Source organism: Balaenoptera physalus, assembly GCF_965194825.1.
Source record: "Balaenoptera physalus genome assembly, chromosome: 1".
NCBI lineage: Eukaryota > Metazoa > Chordata > Mammalia > Artiodactyla > Balaenopteridae > Balaenoptera > Balaenoptera physalus.
Window position 1 is genome coordinate 176,465,554 of NC_138882.1, and position 23,841 is coordinate 176,489,394.

Genomic DNA, 23,841 nt, shown 5'->3' on the forward strand with positions numbered 1-23,841 from the left:
ACATTTATAATAACTCTGTGAGGAAAGCAAAGCAGCTCATCTTATTTGACTCATAAGGAAATTGAGACTGTGAGTTGTTTAGTTAATGGAAGGCAGAATTGCAAAGTAGTTAACAGCACAAGCCATGGCATCAGATGGATGTGGGTTGGGTCCCGACTCTGCTGTTTATTAGCTTTGTGACTTTGGGCGCTCACATCACCTCTCTGAGCCGTAGTTTTCTCATCTGTAAAATGAGAGTGGTGATGCCTGTACTCACAGGCTTGAGGGGAAGAGTAGATGAAATAATGTATGCAGAATGCTGGGTCCAGTGCTTGGCATTCCAGAAATGGCAGCTGTTATTCAGTCAACAGATATTTATTGAGCACCTACTATAGACTAAGCATCAGGTGCTGAGGATACAACAGTCAAAAGTCCCTGGTCTCCTGTTGCTTGGATCTGAGTCAGCGAGGGCGGGAGCATGCAGATACCTGGGGGGAGGGGTGCTTTTGGCATAGGGAGTGGCAGGTGCACACAGAACCTTTTCCCCCCAACATTTTTTTTTTAATTTTTTTTTCTTTTAATTAATTAATTAATTAATTAATTATTTTATTTTTGGCTGCATTGGGTCTTCGCTTCTGTGCGAGGGCTTTCTCTACTTGCGGCGAGCGGGGGCCACTCTTCATCGCGGTGCGCGGGCCTCTCACTGTCGTGGCCTCTCTTGTTGTGGAGCACAGGCTCCAGACGCGCAGGCTCAGTAATTGGGGCTCACGGGCCCAGTTGCTCCGCAGCATGTGGGATCCTCCCAGACCAGGGCTCGAACCCGTGTCCCCTGCATTGGCAGACAGACTCTCAACCACTGCGCCACCAGGGAAGTCCCCCCCCAACATTTTGTTACAAACAATTTCAAACATATACCAAAAATGTTGAAAGAAATGTTCAGTGAAAAGCCATGCACCTCCCACCTAGAGTCGACAATTAACATTTGATTTGCTTTATGACATTTCTGGCCTAGATCGCCTGTGCTTTTTTGTACTAGGGGCCCTGCCTTGAAGATTTGAAGTCAGACTATCTGGAACTGTCATCAGAAAACTGGGGTCTTTTGCAAGAGTTAGAGAGGAAGACAGAAAACTCCCCTTTTGACCAGTCCTCTGGGAGAGGCCACCTGTGGGGGGGTCCCCTCCCTTTAATAAAAGAAGCCTTCCTGTTCACTGAGGAGCTTGGCCCGCTTGTCAAGCGGTCAGTCCCTCACTGAGGCAGCATCAGGACACATAGGGGGTTAGGATGCCCCTGTGAGAACCAGCTGCCGTCATCACTGAATTTGCTAGCTGGTAAACACAACCATCAGGGGCTCCAGGCACAGGAGCTGGCAGCGACTGGAAATCTTTGGTGTTCATCTGCCTGACATTTGGTTTCCCTGGGCTGCCTGGCTTACAACCTGCTGGTACAGGACCCATGCCAACAGGGGTCACATTCATTTATCCCCCTCACAGGGGAGTCCCTCTTTAAGGAAACCCAGCTCATAAGAAGCGCTGATGGCCAGAAAAGGACCAGAAATCAGAACCAGGGCTGACCATGAGGGCTAATCTCTAGAGACCAGGGCACCTACTCCCTTATTTACTGTTGAGATAGCAGAAGGCTTAGAACCCTACATTCCTAGACTTTTAGAAGTGGAAGAAGACTTAGAAGTTATCTGGGCTAAAGTTAAGTGGTTAAACACCCAGGTGCACAAGTCAGACTGCCCGGGTTGAAATCCCAGCTCTATTACTTACTGGTCCCATAAACTTGGGCGAGTCACCTAACCTTTCTGTGCCTCAGCTTCCTCTGTTGTAGTAAAGGCTAATAGTCCCATCTCACAGGCTAGTTAACTGAGTTCATACATGTAAAGTGCCTAGGACAGTGCCTAGCACGCTAAGTGCTTAGTAAATTTTAGCTCCCGAAAATACCTAAAGCAAAAGTAACCAGGTAGTGGTTTGCAGCCATTTTTTTCCTACGCATGTCTTAACATACTGTGTCATTATTATTTTACAAAAGTGGGATCATACTTACACACTGTTCTGTAATTTCCTTTTTCACCAAATAATATATCCTCTGTGCCGTTTTTGAGAAACCTTAAAAGCATTTTCCTCTGGATTTCCCCCCATGTTCAGAACCATCATATGGGTGCCAGATTGTGTATCCTGTAGTTTACTTAACCAGTCTTCTACTATTGGACATTTAGGTTATTCTCAATTTTTTCCCTTCTGTAAATAAAGCTGTGCTGAGCAAGAAGTGACGGATGCCAATGACTGTATGACCTTGGGTGTGACCTTCTGGGTCTCAGTTTCTTCATCTAAAAACAAAAAGACAAGATTCTACCAGGTGATTAAAATCTCCCTTGATCCAGATATGAATCACATGCCAGACATCTCTGACCAGCAACCAACAGCTTCTGCTTGCATTCCCCCAGTGACAGGATGCTCACTACCCCACGAATGGTCAATAAAGTAGCCACTCATGTTGGGCCAAAATCTGCCTCCCTGCTACTCCCAGCCAAGTTTTAGTCTCTGGGCTTCCATAAATTCAGTCTATACTCAGTGGCCAGTGGCTGGCCAGTGCAGAAGGTAAAAAACTTTGATTCCTCCCTCCCTCCCTTTCTCCATGCTTACTATGTATTAGATCTTCTGCTGAGCAAATGGATGTGGCCACAGGAAAAGTTAGCTGCAGGGTCAGAACTAGATCTCAGGTGCCCTAAATCCTATTCCAGGGGACTGTCCTCCATTGTGGGTTGGGCGTGCTAAGGCCGGTGGCCATCCTCAAGTGCATTGCAGTGTTCATGCCCCAGGCAGAGTCCTGGGATGCTCTGTGAGCAGGTGACCAGAATGGGGGACAATTTTAGTCTCTGGCTGGATCAGGACTCCCACCTGGGTTTTACTAGAGCTGGACCCAAGCCTCTTTTCTTTTCTCCCACCTGTCCTTAAGAGATTTAGAAACAGGTCAATGTAAATACAGTTTCAAATAAAAATAATTTCAACTGTGTAGCTCTGAGGAGTTAGTTCTCTATGGGTCCTATGTCCTCCCCAGGGCTTAGCATTGCTCTTTGCTTTCATTCATTCATTCATTCAATATATCCTTTTTAAGAGCCCACTTGGTGCCCTCTCTGACATGTGGTAAGGTTTTAAAGAGAAATTTTGCCAATCCAAAGCCCCCTCTGAGCTTTAGTTTCCCCATTTGCGAAATAGAGGTGTGGAGTTGATCTATTCTTTGCCATTCTTGCAAGATATAGTGAAGGTAAACGAAGTAAGGGGTAGAGAAGGATTCTCATGTTTGGGGATCGAGTGAATGAATGCCCTCTTTTCAACTGAGCACAGTGCCTGCAGTAGGAATGTAGCAACTACTTGTTGAATGAATAAATCAATGAATGATTGAATGAATCAGTTAATGTTGGAATAAATGCATTTTTTTCCTCCTCCCTGTCACTGCCCCTCTGCTCCTGTGTTAACTCCATAGACAGGCCAGCAGGACCAGCTGTGCAGCCTGAGATAAGGCCTTGGGCGGGTGTCTCCCCTATCCCTCCCCTGAGTGGGTGTGGAGCCGAGGTGTAATGCCCGGTGCTGGTGGAACTGCCGCACAGAGACGGACACAGGATGGGCTCTAAGTACCAAAAGTCTGTGCGGGGCCCGCTGACCCTGTGGGCCTTTATGCTGGAGGTGACTCTCATTCTCGTCTTCTTCTTTTTCACCTCCTATGAAACTTCTGTAAAGGAACAGAGGAAGCTCCTGAGGACCTATCGAGGTGAGTGTCCAGAGGGGAGGTGGTCACAGAGGCAAATAGCAGGGACAGGGGAAGAGGAGGTCTGTGGTCCTCCAGGGGCCTAGGGGCTCCTTCCCACAAAGTCTCCGAGGAAAGGGGGTTCCCTCATCCTCTTCCATTCGTTGCGCAAAGACCAAGCCAACAATACAGTCTCTTCTTTAGGACCAGTGTCACCATCACCTCTTCCATGAAGCCTCCCTTGATTTGTCAGGGCAGAGGGAGGGGCCTCCTTTTCTGTGTTCCTAGAATTCCCTTTGCCAAATGGTCTTCACAATTCTCTGCTTCTCTGCTTCCCCACCCCCGCTTCTCTCTCCTTAAAAGCAATGAATTTCATGTTGCTGTCAGGTTTGGGGGATTTCGTTTCCTTTTTTTGGTCTCTTTTTCTCATTTCTGTACCACCCTCCTTTTGGAAGCTTTCCTCTCACTTAGGGGCTGGGAAGTCTGCTTTCTGCCTGCAAATCCAGAGCCATAAGCTCTGGCTGAAGGGGAATGTAGGATGGTTGTTATTTTATATGCAGCTAAAAATATTCATAGACTGTGATGAGAACAACTCTAAACAAGACAGACATCCACAGTGGTGTGGCTTTTGCTTTTTTAAAAAGTTGAGATGAGTTTTCAAGTATATCAGTGGGTCAATATGTTGTTTATGATAATGGAAGGGCCTCCTTGAGTGAAGTCCCTGGGACAAAGCTGAAACTTGAGCCTCGTTGAGTGCTTGCTTGTTTCTAATTGATGTTAACTAGTTAACTGGAAGCAAAGGGAAGGCATCCCTGGGCCCTCAGCAGCGGAAAGAAGGACAAGGAGATAACTTGGGAGGGGAAGTCCCTACACTGCTTAATGGGCCAGCCCAGAGAGGGCTCTCAGTGCTGGACAAATGAGGCCTGGGCACAATTTTAATTCATTTCAATTTACTTTAATTCTTTTTAATCTGGTACAATGTAATTCAATCCATTCACTCATTCATTCCCTCAACCCTGTATTACAAACCATGTGAGATCCAAACGCATGCTAATCAGGGATGATATTTATTGATTACTTACTAGGTACCAGGCACTATTCTAAATGCTTTACCATAACTCTACAAGACAGGTACTATTATGATCTCCGTTGTTCTTGTGAGGAAACTAGGCACTTAGACATGGAGTGACTTGCCCAAGGTTGTTCAGCTAGCAATAGCACAGCAGATTTAAACTTAGTCAGCCTTATATTTAAAATAGGTAACCAACAAGGACCTACTGTATGGCACAGGGAACTCTGCTCAATACTCTGTAATAACCTAAATGGGAAAAGAATTTTAAAAAGAATAAATCCACGTACATGTATAACTGAATCACTTTGCTGTATACCTGAAACTAACACATTGTTAATCAACTATACTACAGTATAAAAGTTAAAAAATTAAAAAGAAAAATTAAATTGATTAAATAAATAAATAAATAAAACTAAATTAAGGGAAAAAAATAAACTTAGGCAGCCTGGTTTGAGTTTCCATGCCCTTAACCATGATGCTTCACGACCCCATTTTACAGTAAGTTTGAGTCTCTTGTCATATAATCAGTAGACGTAGGAGCCAATATTTCAACTTTGTCGTTTGGGTACAGGGTCCCTCTTCTTTACCCCTAGGCTGTGCTGCTAACATATAATAGATATAAGCGTCCTCAGATGCTCACTTTGTATGGAAGCACAGAGGAGGGCCCAAAACCCAGGCAGGGAGATGGTTATGTCAGGAAAGGCCTCTGGAGAGAAGTGACTGCCCAGCCAGGCCTTGGAGGCTCAGTAGGAGTTACCATGTAACCGTTGTGTGTACACTCATCGGACTGCACCAATCTGGGGTTTAACACTGCAGTGCTGTTGGAGCATAAATAGGGAAGCAGGGTGTGGTGGACCCATTGCATTGAGTAAGAAGTTTGCCCTTCATTCTTTTGATCTAATAGGAAGCAGGAGCGTGATCAGTTTGGGTTTGGGTTATGGAGAAAGCCATTCCACGGCTGGCATGGGCATGGGGAAGGGAGCGTGACTTGAGGTAGAAGGCCAGTGTGGAGGCTGTAGTGTAGTATGGACCCGGGGGCTTCATATTTTTCTGATCATGCGCACCATTATTCAAGCATGCACCATATTTATAGGTACTGCTACATGAATACATTTTGTACATTACTATACATGTACACAACTTAGAAAATTTGAAAGAAATCAAAAGTAAATATAAAATATTTTCAAATTACTGATCATGATGGTGTCAGTCACTCTTAAGGCAAGGTCCATTGTTACTGTTTTTTTTTTAAAGGAAAGTCTTTTTCTTTTTTTTTCCCCACACTATTTTTAAAATATTTATTTGTTTATTTATTTTTGGCTGTGTTGGGTCTTCGTTCCTGTGCGAGGGCTTTCTCTCCTTGCAGCAAGCGGGGGCCACTCTTCATCGCGGTGCGTGGGCCTCTCACTATCGCGGCCTCTCTTATTGCGGAGCACAGGCTCCAGGCGCGCAGGCTCAATAGCTGCTCTGCGGCACGTGGGATCTTCCCAGACCAGGGCTCGAACCCATGTCTCCTGCATTGGCAGGCAGATTCTCAACCACTGCGCCACCAGGGAAGCCCCCATTGTTACTGTTAATGATAGTGGATGTGGACTTCCCTGGTGGTGCAGTGGTTAAGAATCCACCTGCAAAGGCAGGGCACCCGGGTTCGATCCCTGGTCCGGGAAGATCCCACATGCCGCGGAGCAGCTAAGCCCGTGCTCCGCAAGTGAGCCCGTGTGCCACAACTACTGAAGCCTGCGCGCCTAGAGCTGGTACTCTGCAACAAGAGAAGCCACTGCAGTAAGAAGCCCACGCACTGAAATGAAGAGTTGCCCCAACTCGCCGCAACTAGTGAAAGCCCGCGCGCAGCAATGAAGACCCAATGCAGCCAAATAAATAAATAAATAAATGATAGTGGATGGCAATCCATTCCTCGGGGTCTTCTTGACAATTTCAAATTATCTTGCTTGACTTCTTGTCAGATATGATTCGACTGACTTTTTTTTTTTTTAAACTCTGAATGTGGCTGACGGAGAGTCTGCACGAGGAGAAGTATCACTCTGCCCTTTTGTTTCTGTATGTTTGGCTGCCATTATTGTTCTGCCTTCAATCTGTGTTTTTTGGCAGGAGTTGTTTGAGCCATTAGTCCATTTTGTGAAGGTTAGTTGACTTAAAACTAGGTAGCAATCTGTCAGTCCACTTAATCTAATCCAGTCCCTGTAAACGATAAGTTATTTAAACCAACCAATTCTTTTTTTTTTTAACATCTGTATTGGAGTATAATTGCTTTACAATGGTGGGTTAGTTTCTGCTTTATAACAAAGTGAATCAGCTATAAATATACATATGTCCCCATATCTCCTCCCTCTTGCGTCTCCCTCCCACCCTCCCTATCCCACCCTTCGAGGTGGTCACAAAGCACCGAGCTGATCTCCCTGTGCTATGCGGCTGCTTCCCACTAGCTATCTATTTTACATTTGGTAGTGTATATATGCCCATGCCACTCTCTCACTTCGTCCCAGCTTACCCTTCCCCCTCCCCGTGTCCTCAAGTCCATTCTCTACATCTGCGTCTTTATTCCTGTCCTGCCCCTAGGTTCTTCAGAACCATTTTTTTTTTTAAGATTCCATATATATGTGTTAGCATACGGTATTTGTTTTTCTCTTTCTGACTTACTTCACTCTGTATGACAGACTCTAGGTCCATCCACCTCACTACAAATACCTCAATTTCGTTTCTTCTTATGGCTGAGTAATATTCCATTATATATATGTGCCACATCTTCTTTATCCATTCATCTGTCAATGGACACTTAGGTTGCTTCCATGTCCTGGCTATTGTAAATAGAGCTGCAATGAACATTGTGGTACATGACTCTTTTTGAATTATGGTTTTCTCAGGGTATATGCCCAGTAGTGGGATTGCTGGGTCGTATGTAAACCAGCCAATTCTTAAAAAAGACATTTTTAAGACAATCTGGAAACTGGAGAAAAACATCAATATTATATAATATACAGAAATTATTGTTAGTTTTGTTAGGTGTGATAAGAGCATAGTGGGTGGTTTTTAACCTATTTAGAAACAGATTTAACAATTTAACAAATAGTGGGCCCTGTTTGTTAGAGAAGTATACTGAAATGGAATGATGTCTAGGGTCTGCTTCATGCCAAAAAAAAAAAAAAGAAGAAGAAGAAGAAGAAAGGAAACAAGGATAATAAAAACAAGATTGACCCCATGTGACAATCATCAAAGCTGGGAATGGGTACATGAGGTTCATCATGCTACTCTGTTTTTGTGTATGCTTAAAATTTTCCATAATATAGAGGTAAATTAAAAAAAAAAAAATCCCTGTCGTTAGTTGCAACATGACGAATATCGAGAAACACATGTCACCCCCGTGCTCAGTGGCCCAATATTCCCTTAGAACACCTTCTGAAGCTAGGAGACTAAACTGTCTGACATCCTGAGCAAGTGAGAGGAGGCTCCTGGGTTCATCTGAACATTAAATGCTTGCAGAGTTGCAAACTTCACCAAGTGCCTTTAGGGGTAGAAGAGCCTAGATTAGTGGTTCTCAAAGTGTGGTCCCCAGACTAGCCACCTCAGAATCCCCTGGGAGCTTGTTAGAAATACCCAGGCCCCCATCCATACCTACTGATCTGAAACTCTAGGGTGGGGCCCAGCAACCTGTGTTTTACCAAGCGCTCTAAGTGACTCTAATGCTCATGGAAGTTTGAGGACTACTGGAGCTAGACTGATTCACATCTTGCCTCTGCCTCTTCTTAGCTGTGAGACCTTGGGCAAATCACTCAACCTCTCTCTGCTTCTGTTTTAACCTCTGTCACATGATGATAGTACTTTTTTAGTTGTCGAAAGGATTGGAAGAATGAACACATACCAAGACTGATAAAGAGTATTATCTTTTATTATGAATAAACTTTAATTCCTTAATTTTGTTAGTAAAAATGAATAGAACTAGAGTGCTAATATCTCTTCTTCCAGCAGCCCCTGTGGATTGCCTGGAGCATCTTCTGAGGGGTGTGATCCCTACTCTGGTGACCACTGGCCTGGATGACCTGTGATGAGGCCAAATGGGCAGGGACAAGAGAGGAGAAGTGAAGAGTCAGACTCAAGAGCTATTTAGGAGATAAAATCAGCTGTTCTTGGTGAAAACGAGGGAGGAGTCAAGGATGGCTTCATATGTGAGATTTGGCAGATGGAGGAGCCCATTCCTGAGATGAGAGACACAAGGGGAGGGGCAGATTGTGGGATAAATGAACAATGATATGTTCATTCTGGGCTTGGGATTCAGGTGCCTGTGAGAAGCTTGGGGGAAGCAAGTGCATCCATTATCTATTGCTGCATAACAAACCACCCCCAACCTTAGTGGCTCAAAACAGAAATCATCCAACTTGCTCCTGATTATGATTCCATGGTTCAGCAATTTTAGCTGTACTTGGCGATGCAGTTCTTCTGTCAGTTTTACCTAGGGTCACTATGCATCTCCAGCCTGGAGGTTTGACTGTGGCTGAATGGCCTCAGATAACCTCATTCTCATGTTCGTCAGTTGGTACTGGCTGGCAGCTAGCCCATGTGGTTCCAGCAGACTAGCCCAGACTTTTCACATGGCAGCAAATGAGTTACCACAGTAAGAGAGGGCAAGCCCCAATGCGCAGGTGCTTTTCAAGCCTCTGCTTGTATCGTGTTTGCTAATGTCCCATTAACCAAAGCCAATCACAAGGCTCAACTCAGGTGGGAGGTGTCTATACTGGAAGGCATGATTCACTGGGGGCCATTACTCTGACAACCTATCACACAGAGCCTGCTTGCAAGCTGCCACATTGGGGGACCATCCTGGGCCCTGCACTGTGGCTACCACCCAATTGCCCCCGTACTCCTTAGAAGCAGTAAGCAGAGCTACTAAAAGACAAGAGGGGCTTTGCCAGTGACATATAAATACCCCCAAACCCTGGTACCTTCTATATCTCAGCCTCGACTGCCCCTTTGATTGGGCAATCTCTTTTTCTTGTCCCAGGCTGCTGCAGTGGTGAGGGTGGGGTGAGAGGCTGCGGGGAAGGGGAAGGCAGCATGGGGCTCCGTGGATGGTCCCTGACAGGGGCTGCAGAGGTCCTCCCAGTCAGTGGTGGGGAGCACAGTGTGGAGGCCGAGCCCAGGGCCTGAGGGACAGAAGCTGGGCCTGGCTTCAGAGCTGACGATGCTGAAGTGTCTGCAGGCCAGAGGGAGGGGCTAGGGTGGGTGGGGACACAGAGTGAGACTCCCAGGGGCAGCCAGGCCGAAGGAAGGGGGCACAGTCTTGCCCAAAGTCACAGCTAACAAGTGGCAGGCGTGGAATAATAGTTACTAATACTTACCGTGCACCCAGTGCTAGGCTAAGCAATTCGAAGGAGCCAGAGAGCTCGGTACTCACAGCAAACCTCTGAGCAGGTGCTATTGTTTCAGACCATTTTACAGACTAGCAAGCAGGAACACAGAGGTAGAGCCAGACTCTGAACTCTGACAACCTGACTCAGAGGTCCACACTCTTCATTTGACACTATGGAGACTGAAGAATGTATGGAGAGGCAGGATGGTATAGTGGTTAAGCCCAGAGAGTCAGGATTCAGCTCTGCCACCAACATTTGCTAGCTGTGTGACCTGGGCTAATTACAGCACCTCTCTGTGCCTCCCTGTCCCCATCTGTAAAATGGGGATAATAAATAGTACCTCCTGCATGGGCTTGTTGAAGGTTAAGGCTGGCAGGCACTTGGAAGAGTGCCTGGTATGTGGCGGGCACCATATATGTGCCCGCTGTTACAGTGATGGTAATTATTGTCCTGCAGGACTCCCAGGTTAGACTTTCTCTAAGTCATGGAACTTTCATAAACTTCTGAAGGCCTGCCTTAGACAGTATGTAAAACTCCCCTCTGGGGCCCGGTTGTTGGGGCCCCTGCAGCAATCCTCTCCTTATCACCCCTGGACACCTTAGCATCATTAGCTTATCAGACCAGCAGCTGATGAGGGGCGCAGCACAGGGTCTGAGAGGCAGAGGCTGACACCAGTGGGGATGCCCTGAGCTGGGACCCAGCGCTGAAGTTGGGGTCCAGGTCGTGAGACATGGGAGGAGCAGGGGTGGGCCAGAGCCCTGGGAGGCTGGGAGAGGAAACGGGAGGATGCAGGGGGTGAGAGTAAAGGGACCCTGAAATCAAATGTGATTTACTGACCAGTTTGGGGTGAATGTGCTCTGTCAACAGCTCCCAGAAACTGCCACCCTAATTTCATCCCCCTGGCCGAAGCACAACCCCACCCTCAAGGACACTGTGGGGTCTTGGGAGGAGGGTCCTGAGTGCCTATACCTGGCAGCAGGCGTGGCAGCTGTGCCTGATAAAGCTCCCAACCAAGAGCCTCTGACTTTCTATCTTTAGAGCCTCATGTCTGCTGTAATCCTGGTGCCCTTCCCCTCTCCACCCACTGACCCCCTCCTCTGAACACACCAGAGCGGTGAGATCCTTACAGAGTATCAAGTCTGACTCCCATGTGTTACAGATAGGGAAACGGAGACCCAAAGAGGGCAAGGGACTTGCCTAAGGTCCTTTAGTGCGTTGCAGGCAAACAAGAGCAAGAGACAGCCCAGCCTGATGGGAGGGCACTGCACCAGGAGTCCAGAGCTTGGCTCTGTTACTGACATGCTGTGTGCCCTTAAGTAAGTCACAGGCTGTCTCTGGTCCCCTTCTGTAGAATGAGAGGAAAAGGCAAGCATCCCCCTACTCATGGAATCTTCGATAAGTCTGGACCCTTTGCATATAGCATTGTTGCAAGATGGTGGATGTGTTTGTTTGTTTGTTAGTTTGTTTTTTAACAGCAGTGTTTAAGAAAAGATTGAATTTGAATATCTAAAGTGGGGTTCGCAGTCTCCAATTGGCCATAGCCCTCACCACTCCCTAATACACATTGTACCCTTTATATACATAGTTTCCTGCTCAGCTCCTGAAGGAATTTGAGGGATCCCAAGAGGACCCCCTATACAAAATGTGCCCTACCCACCCCCATTCCACCCCCATTCCTAAGGGGATGCAAGCAGGAGATGGAAACATTGCTTCCCCCTCCCTTATATCAGAGAAAAAAGGTGAAAGAAGTTGAATCCTCCTGATTGTCCACTTCTCACCCACTCCCCAAGTCCCCAGATCCCGTGGAGATGCCCGGGTCTCCTATAACCTGGTGTTTGTCACACTGACCTGGGATCATCAACACCCACCCAAGTCCTATGTGCAAGATTCTAGGTATGTGTATTTTTCAATGAAAGTGAATTTAAATGTAAATTGAAGAGGCTTTGGAGAGATCTGGAAATGAGAGCTTCCTTGTTATCAGCGCCAAGGGTGGAGACCAGGTGAGTTCTTATTGCTGTGATGGTGATGATGGTGCTGGTCGTGAATAACCACCATTTACTGAGCTTTTTCCATGTGCCAGGCATGGTGCCAAGCTCTTGAACAAAACATTACTTCCTCTGGCTCTCCCAGCACCCTCTGAGGGGGGGATAATTGCCCTTATTTAGCTGAGGAGGAAAGTAAGCAACCCACGAGGCCATGCAGCTAAGAGGTTGAAACATAAAAATTGCCATTTTTATAGGTCAAAATGGTCAAATGTTGGCAATTTAATATGGCTTAACCTAATAGGGAACGATAGAGGTGGAGTCAAACAGAACTGTCTGACCTCAAAGCCCATGCTTTTTCCTTTAAAAAAAATTACTTACTGTCCACATGCTGGTTGTAGAAATTTTTAGCACTGAACATTTAAAAAAAAATAAAACTCTCCTAAACCCAGAGATAATCTCCATGGGGCAAAAAATTCCTTCAAGATCTCTCTCCAGGCATTTGTACATGTATGAACATAGTTGGTGTTTGTTGATAAAATAGTCTTTACTATTCTGAGCAATTATGTGCCTCATACTGTTTGATTCTGGCAACCTGATAAGAGAGGTATGATTATTTTTCCTATTGAATAGATGAGAAAAGCAGGAGGGCAGATAGTGTGGTAGCTCAAGGCACAGGCTCCAGAGCGGACCGTCTAGGTTGAAATCCCAACTCTACCAACTGGAGCAAGTTACTTAACGCCTCTGTGCCTCGGTTTTCTTGTCTGTAAAATGGTGATAATAACAGTACCCAGGACTTCCCTGGTGGCGCAGTGGTTAAGACTCCGCACTCCCAATGCAGGGGGCCCAGGTTCGTTCCCTGGTCAGGGAACTAGATCCCACATGCATGCTGCAACTATAAATTTGCATGCCACAGCTAAGGAGCCCGCCGGCCACAACTAAGACCCAGGGCAAACAAACAAACAAACAAATAAATAAATAATATTAAAAAAAAAAAACAGCACCCACCTTGAAGGATGCTTGTGAGAGCTAAATGAGATAGTTTACGTGAAGTGGTTAAAACAGTGTTGGCATTTGGTAAATACTTAATAAATGTCGGCTGTTATTGAAACTCAGAGACATTAAATAGCTAGATTAAGCCACACAGCTGGAAAGTGCCAGAGCCCTGATATGACCCCAAGCTTATCTGGTCCCAGAGCCCAAACTGTTATCCATTTTGCAAACCTGGAATTAATTCAAAGCATCCACCCGTTTCCTTTTGCTGGTCCCCTGAGGAACATTAGCTAAGTCCCTTGCGCTCATCTGTCACAGCAGCCCCTGTGCAGGGTCTGAGGCTGGGAAAGGGGAGGGTCACCCATGTGGCTCTGGTGCTTTCTGCTGGCCCACCAGGTCCCTCTCAGCAAGGGTCAAAGGGAGAGAGCCGTTTTCTGCGAAGATAATTTTGGTTCTTGCCTATGAACCTCTAGACCCGCTTCTGCCCCCTCTTCTGCATGACCTGAGCTAAGTCACCAGCTTCTGTGGCCTTATTTTCTCTCACACATGATCAGGAGGTTGAACCAGATTCTCAAAAGCAGGAGTCAGTACCTTTACTGAGTGTAAACTATGTGCAAGGACTTGTCCTGATGCTCTACACGTGTTCATATCATTGTGTTTAATAATAACAATAATTGCTGCATTTACTGAGCACTCACTATGGGCCAGGCCCTGCATTAGCTCAGTTAAACCTTCCCTAAAACATGCATGGTATGTATGTGTTATCCCCATTATTCAGATGAGAAAACTGAGGCTCAAAGTGGGGAAGTAACTTGACTAAGCACTCTTCAATGATCTTTAATGTCCCTTCCAGCTGCCGTCCTGCAAAACTCCAATTTCACACAACCCTCCACCTTGTCTGCTTCTCTTCCTCCTTCTCGACATCTCTTCCCTGAGCAGACTTCCAGGATGTTATCATCATGGCAGTCCTTGGCTTGGGTTTCCTCAACACATCTTTGCGGAGACACTGCTGGAGCAGCGTGGCCTTCAATCTCTTCATGCTGGCCCTCGGGGTGCAGCTGACAGTCCTGCTGGATGGCTTCCTGAACCAACTCTCCCTTAGGAAGATGGTCCTCAATCTTTCCAGGTAACTGGATGGCCGCTGGATCACTTTTGGGTCCTTGGGTATCTGGGGCCCAAGAGGGCAGATTCTAGAAGAGCTGGCTTGTCCCCTTCTCTTTCTAGCACCGACACCACGCAATATTCAGTACTTATTTATACTTACAAATTACTCATTGTTTGTCTAAAATTCAAATTTAACTGGCATCCTCTATTTTATCTGACAACCCTACTCTGTGACATCACAAGGGGCCCAGATCTATAGCCCACCCTGTATCCTTTCTTTTTTATTGATTTTGATTTCATAAACTTATACAATAAATATTAGTTCAAAGAAAAAACTAATAGAGATTAGACAAAAAGAAATAGAAATCTCACACTCAGAGTCTCTTGAAAAGAAGGAAGTACTCTCAGTCCTCAAATGCTGGTGGACAAGAAATAGCCTTGTCTTTAGTTTCTTTAAATTAACTTTGATTTATTTAGATGCCTTTATAAGAACTAGCAAAATTAACCTGTGTTGCTAGAAGTCAGAATAATGGTTACCTGAGGAAGGTGGTGTTTATTGATTAGGAAGGGGCACAAAAGAAGTTTATGTGGTGCAGTAAACATTCTCTATGTTATCCTGCGTGATGGTTACACAAGAGTATATATATATATATACACACACACATACATTAAGTTGTACATACCTGCAAAAAAAGTCATTCACACTTAATAGGAGGAACCAGGTAAAATTTTTCTTTAAAAATTGTTTTTTGGTTTTATCCAATTCTGAAACTTTGTCTTGCCCAGATGATGGGTAAATCCCACCTTAGGTATCTTGGGGACCCCTTCAAGGCCATTCTACCCTCCCCTCTGAGACCCTACTAAACCTCTGGGCACTGTTGTTAAACATCTCTCCATGAACCAGGCTCTGTGCTGGGCACTTCACAAACATTGTTTGTTTAGCCCTTCCAAGTAGGGGTCTGATGTGGCGTACAGGCAAGGAACTAGACACTCAGAGCTCGTAAGACACTTGCCTAGGGTCACATAGCTAACTGGTGGAAATGGCTTCAGTTTTAACTCTGTAACCTTTCCCACACACTGCAGAGTGGTCCTGACAAGAAACACAGTGTAGCCAGCTCCCCACGGGCCCTGAAAAAAACTCTTCACCTTTTTTCTTTTAAACCATTTTAGGGCTAATCCCCATGGGGATTCAATAACCCCAGTAACCACCTGGGAAGTGACAAAGGGCATTCTGGGGGAACTCCAATAGGGTGGTCCTGGTCTGGTGTTTCTGCTGCCTTGGCTTAAGGTCACACAAGCCTTCGGCTTCCTGAGCCTGAGTCTCCAGGCATCTCCAGGCTGCCCCCTTCTTCTGACGTCCTGCCTGCAGGAATCTGTTTGCTCTCCACTCAATCCGGAAAGACAAGAAGAGGCCATTTACAGCCCGAGTGAACGCCCCTGCCCTGCCCTGACCACTTGGGTCCTCCCAGCTGCGACCCCCAATGGGGCTGGCTTCACAGATTTGAACAATGGGCTCCTTCCTGGACTTTCCTGCTCTGGCTGGGCTGGTGGGCGGTGTCCAGGCCTGCCTCTCAGACAGGCCCTCTCCCTCTCCTGCGGCCTCACCCGCCCGAGGCCTGACTTGGCACTGAATCGGTTCTGCCTTGAGTCACCGATGACCAGTCCCTTCAGGGCAGGGGCCTGTCTTATTCAGTTTTGTCCTCCTTTGTTTTCCTCACATAGTAAGGACTTAGTAAATGGTTATTGGAACAAAGATGAAAATAAAAAGAACCCTGAAAGTTGTGATATTTTTAATGCTGTATGTTAAAAGGTCTTGGAGGGCCTATCATAGCAATAACCAACCCCCTTACTTTGCTTGACTCACTTTGCCCTCCCAACAGCTCCGTAGGCCTTGCCTCTCCCTTATAGATGAGGACATGGAAACACAGAGTGGTTAAGTCATTTGCCCAAGGCCACACAGCCAGGAAGTGGCTGAGTCAGGATTCCAACCTTGGCAGCCTGAACAAGACTGTGCTAAGCACCGTACTTCACTGTCTCAATACCTCCCTGGTCCCAGCTGGCCCCTGAGGTCTGAAATCCTCCCACTGGCACAGAATCTCTTGAATTAGGCTTTTGCCAGTTAAATGAGTGTTCACCCAAAAGATAACATGGCCAGCCACAGTGAAGCACTGAGTGACCCTTCATTTCAAATAATTCCTGGCCCCTTCCCCATACCTTTGGCCTCCTCTGGCTTTCCCTCTGAAGTCCTTGAGCCTTAAGTAGGACACTACCTTGGCAGCAAACAGTGGGAAGTCTGTGTCCAGACTTCAGAACACAGGCTTTGGATCCAGGCCAAATGGGTGGGTTTGAACCTTACATTTGTCATTAACTAGCTGTGTGGCCATTACCAAAACAGTCACCTCTTCCAGTCTCAATGTCCTCACCTGTAAAATGGAGGTACTGAATGGTACCCTAGCACCATGTACAGAGGGCTACCTGGAGGATTAAAATTTAAATGAGGTGATGTACTTGCAAGCCTGTTATACATAATGGTCAATAGATTATTATTATTACTATCACTATTATGGTGGTGGTGGTGGTTGTAGCATCATCATCATCAACTCCCAGGGGGAGGGGTGGTCTCAGCAAAGTGCCAGAGGAGTGTGGGTTGGTTTAACCACAATGGATTGTCCAGCTCAGTGCCACCTCCTCCAGGAAGCCCTCCCTGATGAGTCCAGTTCACATTGCTCTCTCCCTCCAGTGAACCCCTCTGGCCTTGTGATATTGCAGATGGTTTTAATTGACAGGGTCATGATATCCGCTTTGTCTCCCCAGCACAATCATAAGTGTCTTGAAAAGAAAAATTGTTTTCTCCTTCTGAATCCCTGCACTAGGCTTGCTCACTTGTCAAGGGAAGGAAGGAATCAGTAACAGCACTGAGTTAGTTCTTTGTGCCAGTCATGGTGTGCTAGACACACATGCACGACTATTCCTTCTAATCCCCCGCAACACTCCCATGAGATAAGTATTATCATCCTTCTTATTTTACAGATGAAGAAACAGGCTCAGTGAGATTAAATAGCTGTTCAAGTGGAAAAGCTGGAACTGGAAGCCAGGCTTGTCCTACTTCCAAACCCAGTCTCTTTCCACTACAGGGAGAGGGAGAGAGGAGGGTGGTGGTGCCTGAAGGATGGGCGGGCAGGTGAAGAGCGCCCTCTATTGAGCATCTGTGAGTGATGACAGTAGAAGAGAAGCCCAGGGCAGAATCCTAGTAGTCAGATCCCAGAAGCGGTCCCGTGGGAACAATCAGACATTCCTATGAGAACTTCGGAGCATCCTCAGTACAGATGAGTGTATGCAGATCAGTCAGAGTGTGGCTGCCATCCTGGGTGGGGGAGGGGATGAAGGAGACCCCAGACTCGGCAGCCTCCATCCCCATGAGAGCGGAAATTTTGTCTATTTGCTCTCCTACTCCATCCCCAGTTTCTTGAAAAGTTTCAGGCAGAGAGTAGGTCCTCAACAAGTGTTTGCTGAATGAGTGGATGAATGAATGGGAGGCATCCTTCCTTCTCAGTCAGCCCTGTCTTGCCCCCTCTCCCCAGTATTCAGATATCCACCATGAGCGCTACATCTGTGCTGATCTCAGTGGGTGTCATCCTGGGGAAGGTCAACCTGCTGCAGCTGCTGTTGATGACATTGATAGAGGTGACAGCCTTTAGTGCCACGAGGATGGTCGGCAAGGAAGTCTTCAATGTGAGTCATGGTGCTGTGAGGAGAGACCTCGGGGATGAGGGCTGAGCAGGTGAAAGGGGAGGGCTCTGTCTCCATTTGATAAAGCTTCTGGGATTAAAAAAATTAAAGACAGGCCAAAATGGGGTTGCAAAAGTGTGGTCTATGCTAAACATTTACACATAGCAAGCAAATGCTATGAAGGCGGTTCCCACGGTAAAAACTGTCAAGGAAAGAGGTCAATTCCCAGAGATGGAAAGCCCACTGTGGGCAATGCATTATAAGCCTTTTCCTGCTTTGTTATGGTTTTCATAGTGGTTGTTTTAAAAAGCTGCATTAATTCAAAGCCATCTCCTCTCTTCTCTGCAGCTTCAATGTGTTAGTTTAGCTGGTCCGGGGGAGGGTTTGGCACTGATTTTGAGAGTTCACTGCTTCTCCTCAAAAACTTCAATTCAGCCTGGGTTTGTTGCATGGAAGGGCTCAGGGGAAACTAGAGCCAGAAACCAGAGCTGTTCCCAGTAGAGGCAACTCAAGAAGTGAGTATTCCAAGCTGACGATTCCCAAATGTGGTTTTTGGATTCCTGGGGGACCTCAAAGAGATTAAAAATGCAAGACCTCTTCAGTTCTTACAAGGGAATTCCACAGACTTTCATTTTTATCTGCGACTGAGGGTTCCCTACCATTCATTCATTCCTTTCACAAATATTTATTCTGAGCCTATTATGTACCAGGCACTCTTCTAGGCAGTGGGAAAATGCAGCTGTCGTGGAACTTCTATTCCAGAGGGAAAGACTGCCAATAAACAATAAAAAGGCAAAAGATACAGTGTGTTAGATAGTGATAAGTACTATGGAGAAAAAACTAAAATGAGGAAAGCAGACAGGAATAGCTGTGAGGGAGGATAAAGTGTTAGAGAGGTTGGCCAAGGAAGGCTTCACTGGGCAAATAATTTTTGAGTAAAGAGCTGAAGGCAGCAGGTTTGCAAGTCACGTGGGTATCTGAGGACAGTGGCAGATGGAGGGCAGGGCCGTGGGAGTGGTCTGCCTCTTTCAGGAGGAGGATTGTGTCAGTGACACTGTTTAGAATTGTTGGCACATGATGATAATAAAAAGCAGATGGACTTTTAGTTGCTTTAATTGTTTTAAATTCTCTACAGACAATGCATCCCCTTTTTGCCTGTACCCAGGGTGGACCAATCCCTCCACCCTGCACTCCAGGCAGTGGAACAGACGGTGCAAGGTGGTACTGACGTGGGAGCATGAGTGTGGGTTTGAGGAAGAGCAAGGACAGTGTGTGTGGAATGAGCAGGAGGTGAAGTCACAGAGGTTGTGGGAGAGCAGATCATGCAGGGTCCTGTAGGTCATAGTAAGAACGCTGACTTTGACATTGAGGGAGACATTGAGGAATTCCCACCCCCCTCACTGGGGGATTTGAGCAGAAATATGCCATGAGCTAAGATTTTAACAGGGTCTCTCTGGCTGCTACGTAGAGAAGAGTCAGTTAGGGGACAAGGGCGGAAATGGGGAGACCAGTTAGAAGACTACTGCAAAAATTTGGGAAAGTGTTGATGGTGGCTTAAACCAAGGTGCGGGTCAGTGGAGCATGGTGGTAAAAATTCTGCCAAATCTGGACATTTGTTGAAGGCACAGCTGACAGGACTTACCAGTAGCCCACGAAGTGAGTTATGAAGGGTTACTAAATTTGATATTCGTAAAGCAAAATTAGCATATAGCTGGAATTTTCTGAACACTTTAGTTCAGTATTATAAAAATTCTGGCTGCTTCATGTGGCAAAGATCATATCACTCATACTCTATGCAAAATTTGAAATTCTGCCAAAATGTAGGAAGCAGTGGGGTACATGTCCGTGTGGCTGTTCCCCCACCTAAGTGGACTTCAGCCAAAAGTGTTTAAAGCCAACCAGAGGGGAGTTCCCTGGCAGTCCAGTGGTTAGGACTTGGCGCTTTCACTGCTGTGGCCTGGATTCAATTCCTGGTCCTGGAACTAAGATCCTGCAAGCCACAAGACTCAGCCAACTAAATAAATAAAGCCAACCAGAAACGTGTCGGGAATAAATACACAGCAACTCACGGGACTCCTCTGAAAGGGGGGCTGCTGGGCTGGGTCAGCCTCCTGACTTCAAGTCACGCCTCCTACATGAAGCCAGAACTTTCTCCAAGGAACACGGGAGGTTCCCTCCCTGTGGGCAGAAGATGCTGACACTCACTGTTCCCGCTGGGTTTTGTTGCAGATGGACAACCACATAAGCATGATGTACATCCACGTGTTTGCGGCCTGTTTCGGGCTGACTGTGGCCTGCTGCCTCCCAAAACCTCTGCCCAATGCAGCGGAGGACAAAGATCAGACGGCATCGAGCCCCAGTTTGTTCGCCATGCTGGGTGAGGACAAGGTGGCGTGGGTGGGCTCAGATCTGGGGTGGGCAAGAGGCTCCAAAAGGGCTCTGCAGAAAAATCTCTCTCCTTTTCCAAACTTCTCTGGGTGTCTGAAGCCCTTCGGTAATGATCCATTTCCTCAAGTAGTATCTGATGAAGTCACATCTTTGAAGGAAGCATTCCCCTCTAGGGAACTTCTCTTCATTAATATCCAAAGGAGAGGAGAGGCTCATTACATCTCAGTTTAAATAAGGTTATCCAATCCTTTTGTCCTCAACTTAAAGCAGAGAACTGGACACGTGAAGAAAGCCAGGCCTGGGAGTGGAGGAAAGAACGGGGGTGGGAAGAGAGGAGTAATAATGGTGTATCAATAGTTTGAAGAGCTCCAGTAAAAGTGATGAACTTAGAGGCTGGGAGAGGCTTAGACGAAGGAAATCAGGCAGTGAGATCGCCAGCAGGCAACTGAATACCAGGCCATTGGGCCAAATGAAAGCATCCCATTAATTTTTAAAAACAAGCATTTAGCCATCAAAGGCCAGGGTCAGGAGGCCTGGGGTTTGGTGATTTCAACTCTCTGGACCTTAGTTTCCTTACCTGTAAAGTATGTTAGCTGGGCCCTACCAGCTTAAGAATTCAGAGAGGAGACATGATTTGCCCAAAGTCACAGAGCAAGAAAGTGACAGAGATGAGACTTGCCAGGTCCAGAATTCTCCTGTCTGAAGTCCCCCTGGCTCAGGCTTTGGAGCAGGAATACTGGTTCCGGCCACTGACCCTCTCTGGCCTCCAGGCACCCTCTTCTTGTGGATGTTCTGGCCGAGTTTCAACTCCGCTCTGCTGGACATTCCGGATGAAAAAAAGAAGGCCTTGTTCAACACCTACTACGCCCTTGCGGTCAGCATGGTGACAGCCATCTCAGTGTCAGCCTTGGCTCACCCTCAAGGGAAGATCAACATGGTGAGGAGGGGGCCTTTCCCTTGGGCAGCACTTGGGTCTTCTAGGCCTGACACACATATTCACACCCCACCTGCTGGCCTCAGTGCCAGCGCCACAGGTCGGGAAAGAGCATATCGGGTGACGGGGTCTTGTCTGCCGCATCGTGGGGCATCAGCCCATCAGCACTGCCTTGTCAAAATGGGCCTGAAACATAGGAGACTGTCAAATGAGCAAAGGCCCTCTGGGGGGAGTGATTAAATCTATCAGCCTTGACATCAAACAAATCCAAGTCTGAACCCCATTTCTGCTAGTTACTGAAACCAGCTCCCATGAGCAAGACTCAGCAGAGAAAAACGGGTAGAATGAGGCATCCTCTCCCCTTCCCCCAAGAACTTTCAAGAATGGAATAAACAGAATCAGAAGTAAAGAACTTTGTTCCCCTAGCCATCTGAACTTGGCCAAGCCACTTAAACTTTTTGAGTCTCAACTCCCTCATATGTAAAGGTGGGAATTGAGAGATGATGCACGTGAAGGGCTTCATGTGGAATAAGTGCTGGGCAAATATTAGCTGCTATTGTCAACGTAGCTGCGAGTCTGTGTGTCAGTTTTCGGGGGAGAGATGGGTGAGATGGTAGACTAAAGACAAAACAAGGTCCCATGATGATCAGGGCATGAGGTCAGCCAGCCAGACATGATGGGAAAAAGTCTAGACAGATTGGGGTAAGGGGGGGCGGGGTAAGGGGCAGGGGTGAAGGGGAGAGAAGGTGGCCAAGGATGACAGGTTAACTGCACAAAGGGGAGGTGAGGGTCCCCACAGGTGAGCTCCATGGTCACAGGGAGTCTAGGATCAGACAAGGTAGGGACATCCAGGGAGGCAGGTGTAGGCATCAGGTCAGGGAAGCCCAGAAGCTGGTCCCAGGGCCCAGAACTCCAAGATCTGGGTAGAATTGAGAGGGGCAGAGAGCAGTAGCATAAGAGCAGGGCAAGGCCGCAGTTCTAGAGGAATGAAGGTCAGAGCAGAGACATGACCCAGGAACAAGGGCCAGCTTCTCGGGATGGCGTCCAATAATACAGGGTGACATAGGCACCAAGTAGCCAATAATAATAATAGTAGAGAACGATAATAATGGCTTATATTTTGGGGGCATTTACTGATGTTCTATGCCAGGCATTGGGCTCAGAGTTTTATATATGGTAACTCAATTTTCACAATGACCATATCAGTAGATACAATCAAAACCCCATTTTTCTGGTGACAAAGTGAAAGCACTGAGTGGTTAAGTGCCCAAGGACACATCACAGCTAAGTGTGAGCATGGCTAGGATCGTGAGTAACTGCACTTTCAGGCTAAAGGACTCCCAGTCAGGGTGACTGCTCCCTGAGCCTGAGAAGTGGGGTGAGATAAGACCGCTGGTGAACTCCCTGCAGAGGGGAGGGGCTGGTTTCAGGATCAGAGAAGCAGGGAAGATGTTACACTGTTGTCTTGCTACCGGCTTACCAAGTAATTTAGAGAGATGCTGTCCTCTCTGTGTCATTTCATTCACCCACAAGCTATTGCTTTGCAGACTCACATCCACAATGCGGTGCTGGCAGGAGGTGTGGCTGTGGGCGCCCCCTGTTACCTGATCCCTTCTCCTTGGCTTGCCATGGTGCTGGGTCTCGTGGCTGGGCTGATCTCCATCTGGGGAGCCAAGTACCTGCAGGTAAGGAGCTGGGCAACGAACACCTGCTGCTTTGGCTTCCACCAGGGTCCGGGCCCCTAGAACATGGCGGGCCATCTTGTAGTGCCAAGGGCTGCATTAGGCAGCCGTTGGCACCTTCTCAATTTAGCTTCAGAGCTTGGGTGAGGGACTCACCCAGGTTGGGTGGTGCATTTGTTAAGATCTGGGGAGCAAGTATCAGAACCTATTCAAGCTTGCTCAGGAATAAGGGGGATTTGTTAGAAGGCTACTGGGGTATCACCGAACCCAAGGACAGGAATGCTGCTGGGAGCCCAGGAAAGGCTGGCACCAGGGATGCGAGTCTTGTGGGGAACCCAAGAAGTCCCTGCTCTTCTTTTTTTGCTTTTCCTGAACATCTGCTTTATTCTCACTCTGTAGACTTCCTTCTTCTTCTCTTACTCCACACGGTGGGATGTCGTATTTCCCTTCAAGAAAGCAGTCAGGTGAAATCTCTTGGCCCCAGTTGCAAATTCTTTGGAGAAGGGGCTCCTTGGTCTAACTTGGATAATATGCCCATCTTTGGCTGGGTGGGAGGTAGGACACATCATACATGCAAGTCTGCTGTCCATGAACCATGTGAATGGGGGTGGGAAGGGCAGCACTCAAAAGAGGGATGCTGGGCTGATAATCTAGGTCACGTCCACTTCTGATTATTTAGTTCTTCTTCCAAGTGGATGGATTTTTCTTCCTTCAATATTCAACATATACTGGTAATATCAGAATGCTCCATTATAGCCGATTTGTTATCACACACTTCTAAGAGAAATATTTAGGAGCAACAGATCTTCATAGGTTTGAAGACCTGATGGAGGAAAAAGGAATAGACTTTTGGGTGACACAAGAAGAT

At 46.9% G+C, this 23,841-nt stretch overlaps 1 protein-coding gene across 1 annotated transcript in view; it reads left to right on the forward strand.

Annotated features, from left to right (window-relative positions):
• Positions 1-867: 867 nt before the first annotated feature.
• LOC309642206 (RH-like protein) overlaps positions 868-23,841 on the forward strand; it is a 40,609-nt gene continuing 17,635 nt past the window's right edge. The window contains exons 1-6 of the mRNA XM_082423428.1: positions 868-3,750; positions 14,076-14,262; positions 17,822-17,972; positions 20,199-20,346; positions 21,128-21,294; positions 22,839-22,976. Coding sequence (XP_082279554.1) covers positions 3,603-3,750; positions 14,076-14,262; positions 17,822-17,972; positions 20,199-20,346; positions 21,128-21,294; positions 22,839-22,976 — 939 coding nt within the window. The 5' untranslated portion in view covers positions 868-3,602. The remainder of the gene's footprint in view (positions 3,751-14,075; positions 14,263-17,821; positions 17,973-20,198; positions 20,347-21,127; positions 21,295-22,838; positions 22,977-23,841) is intronic.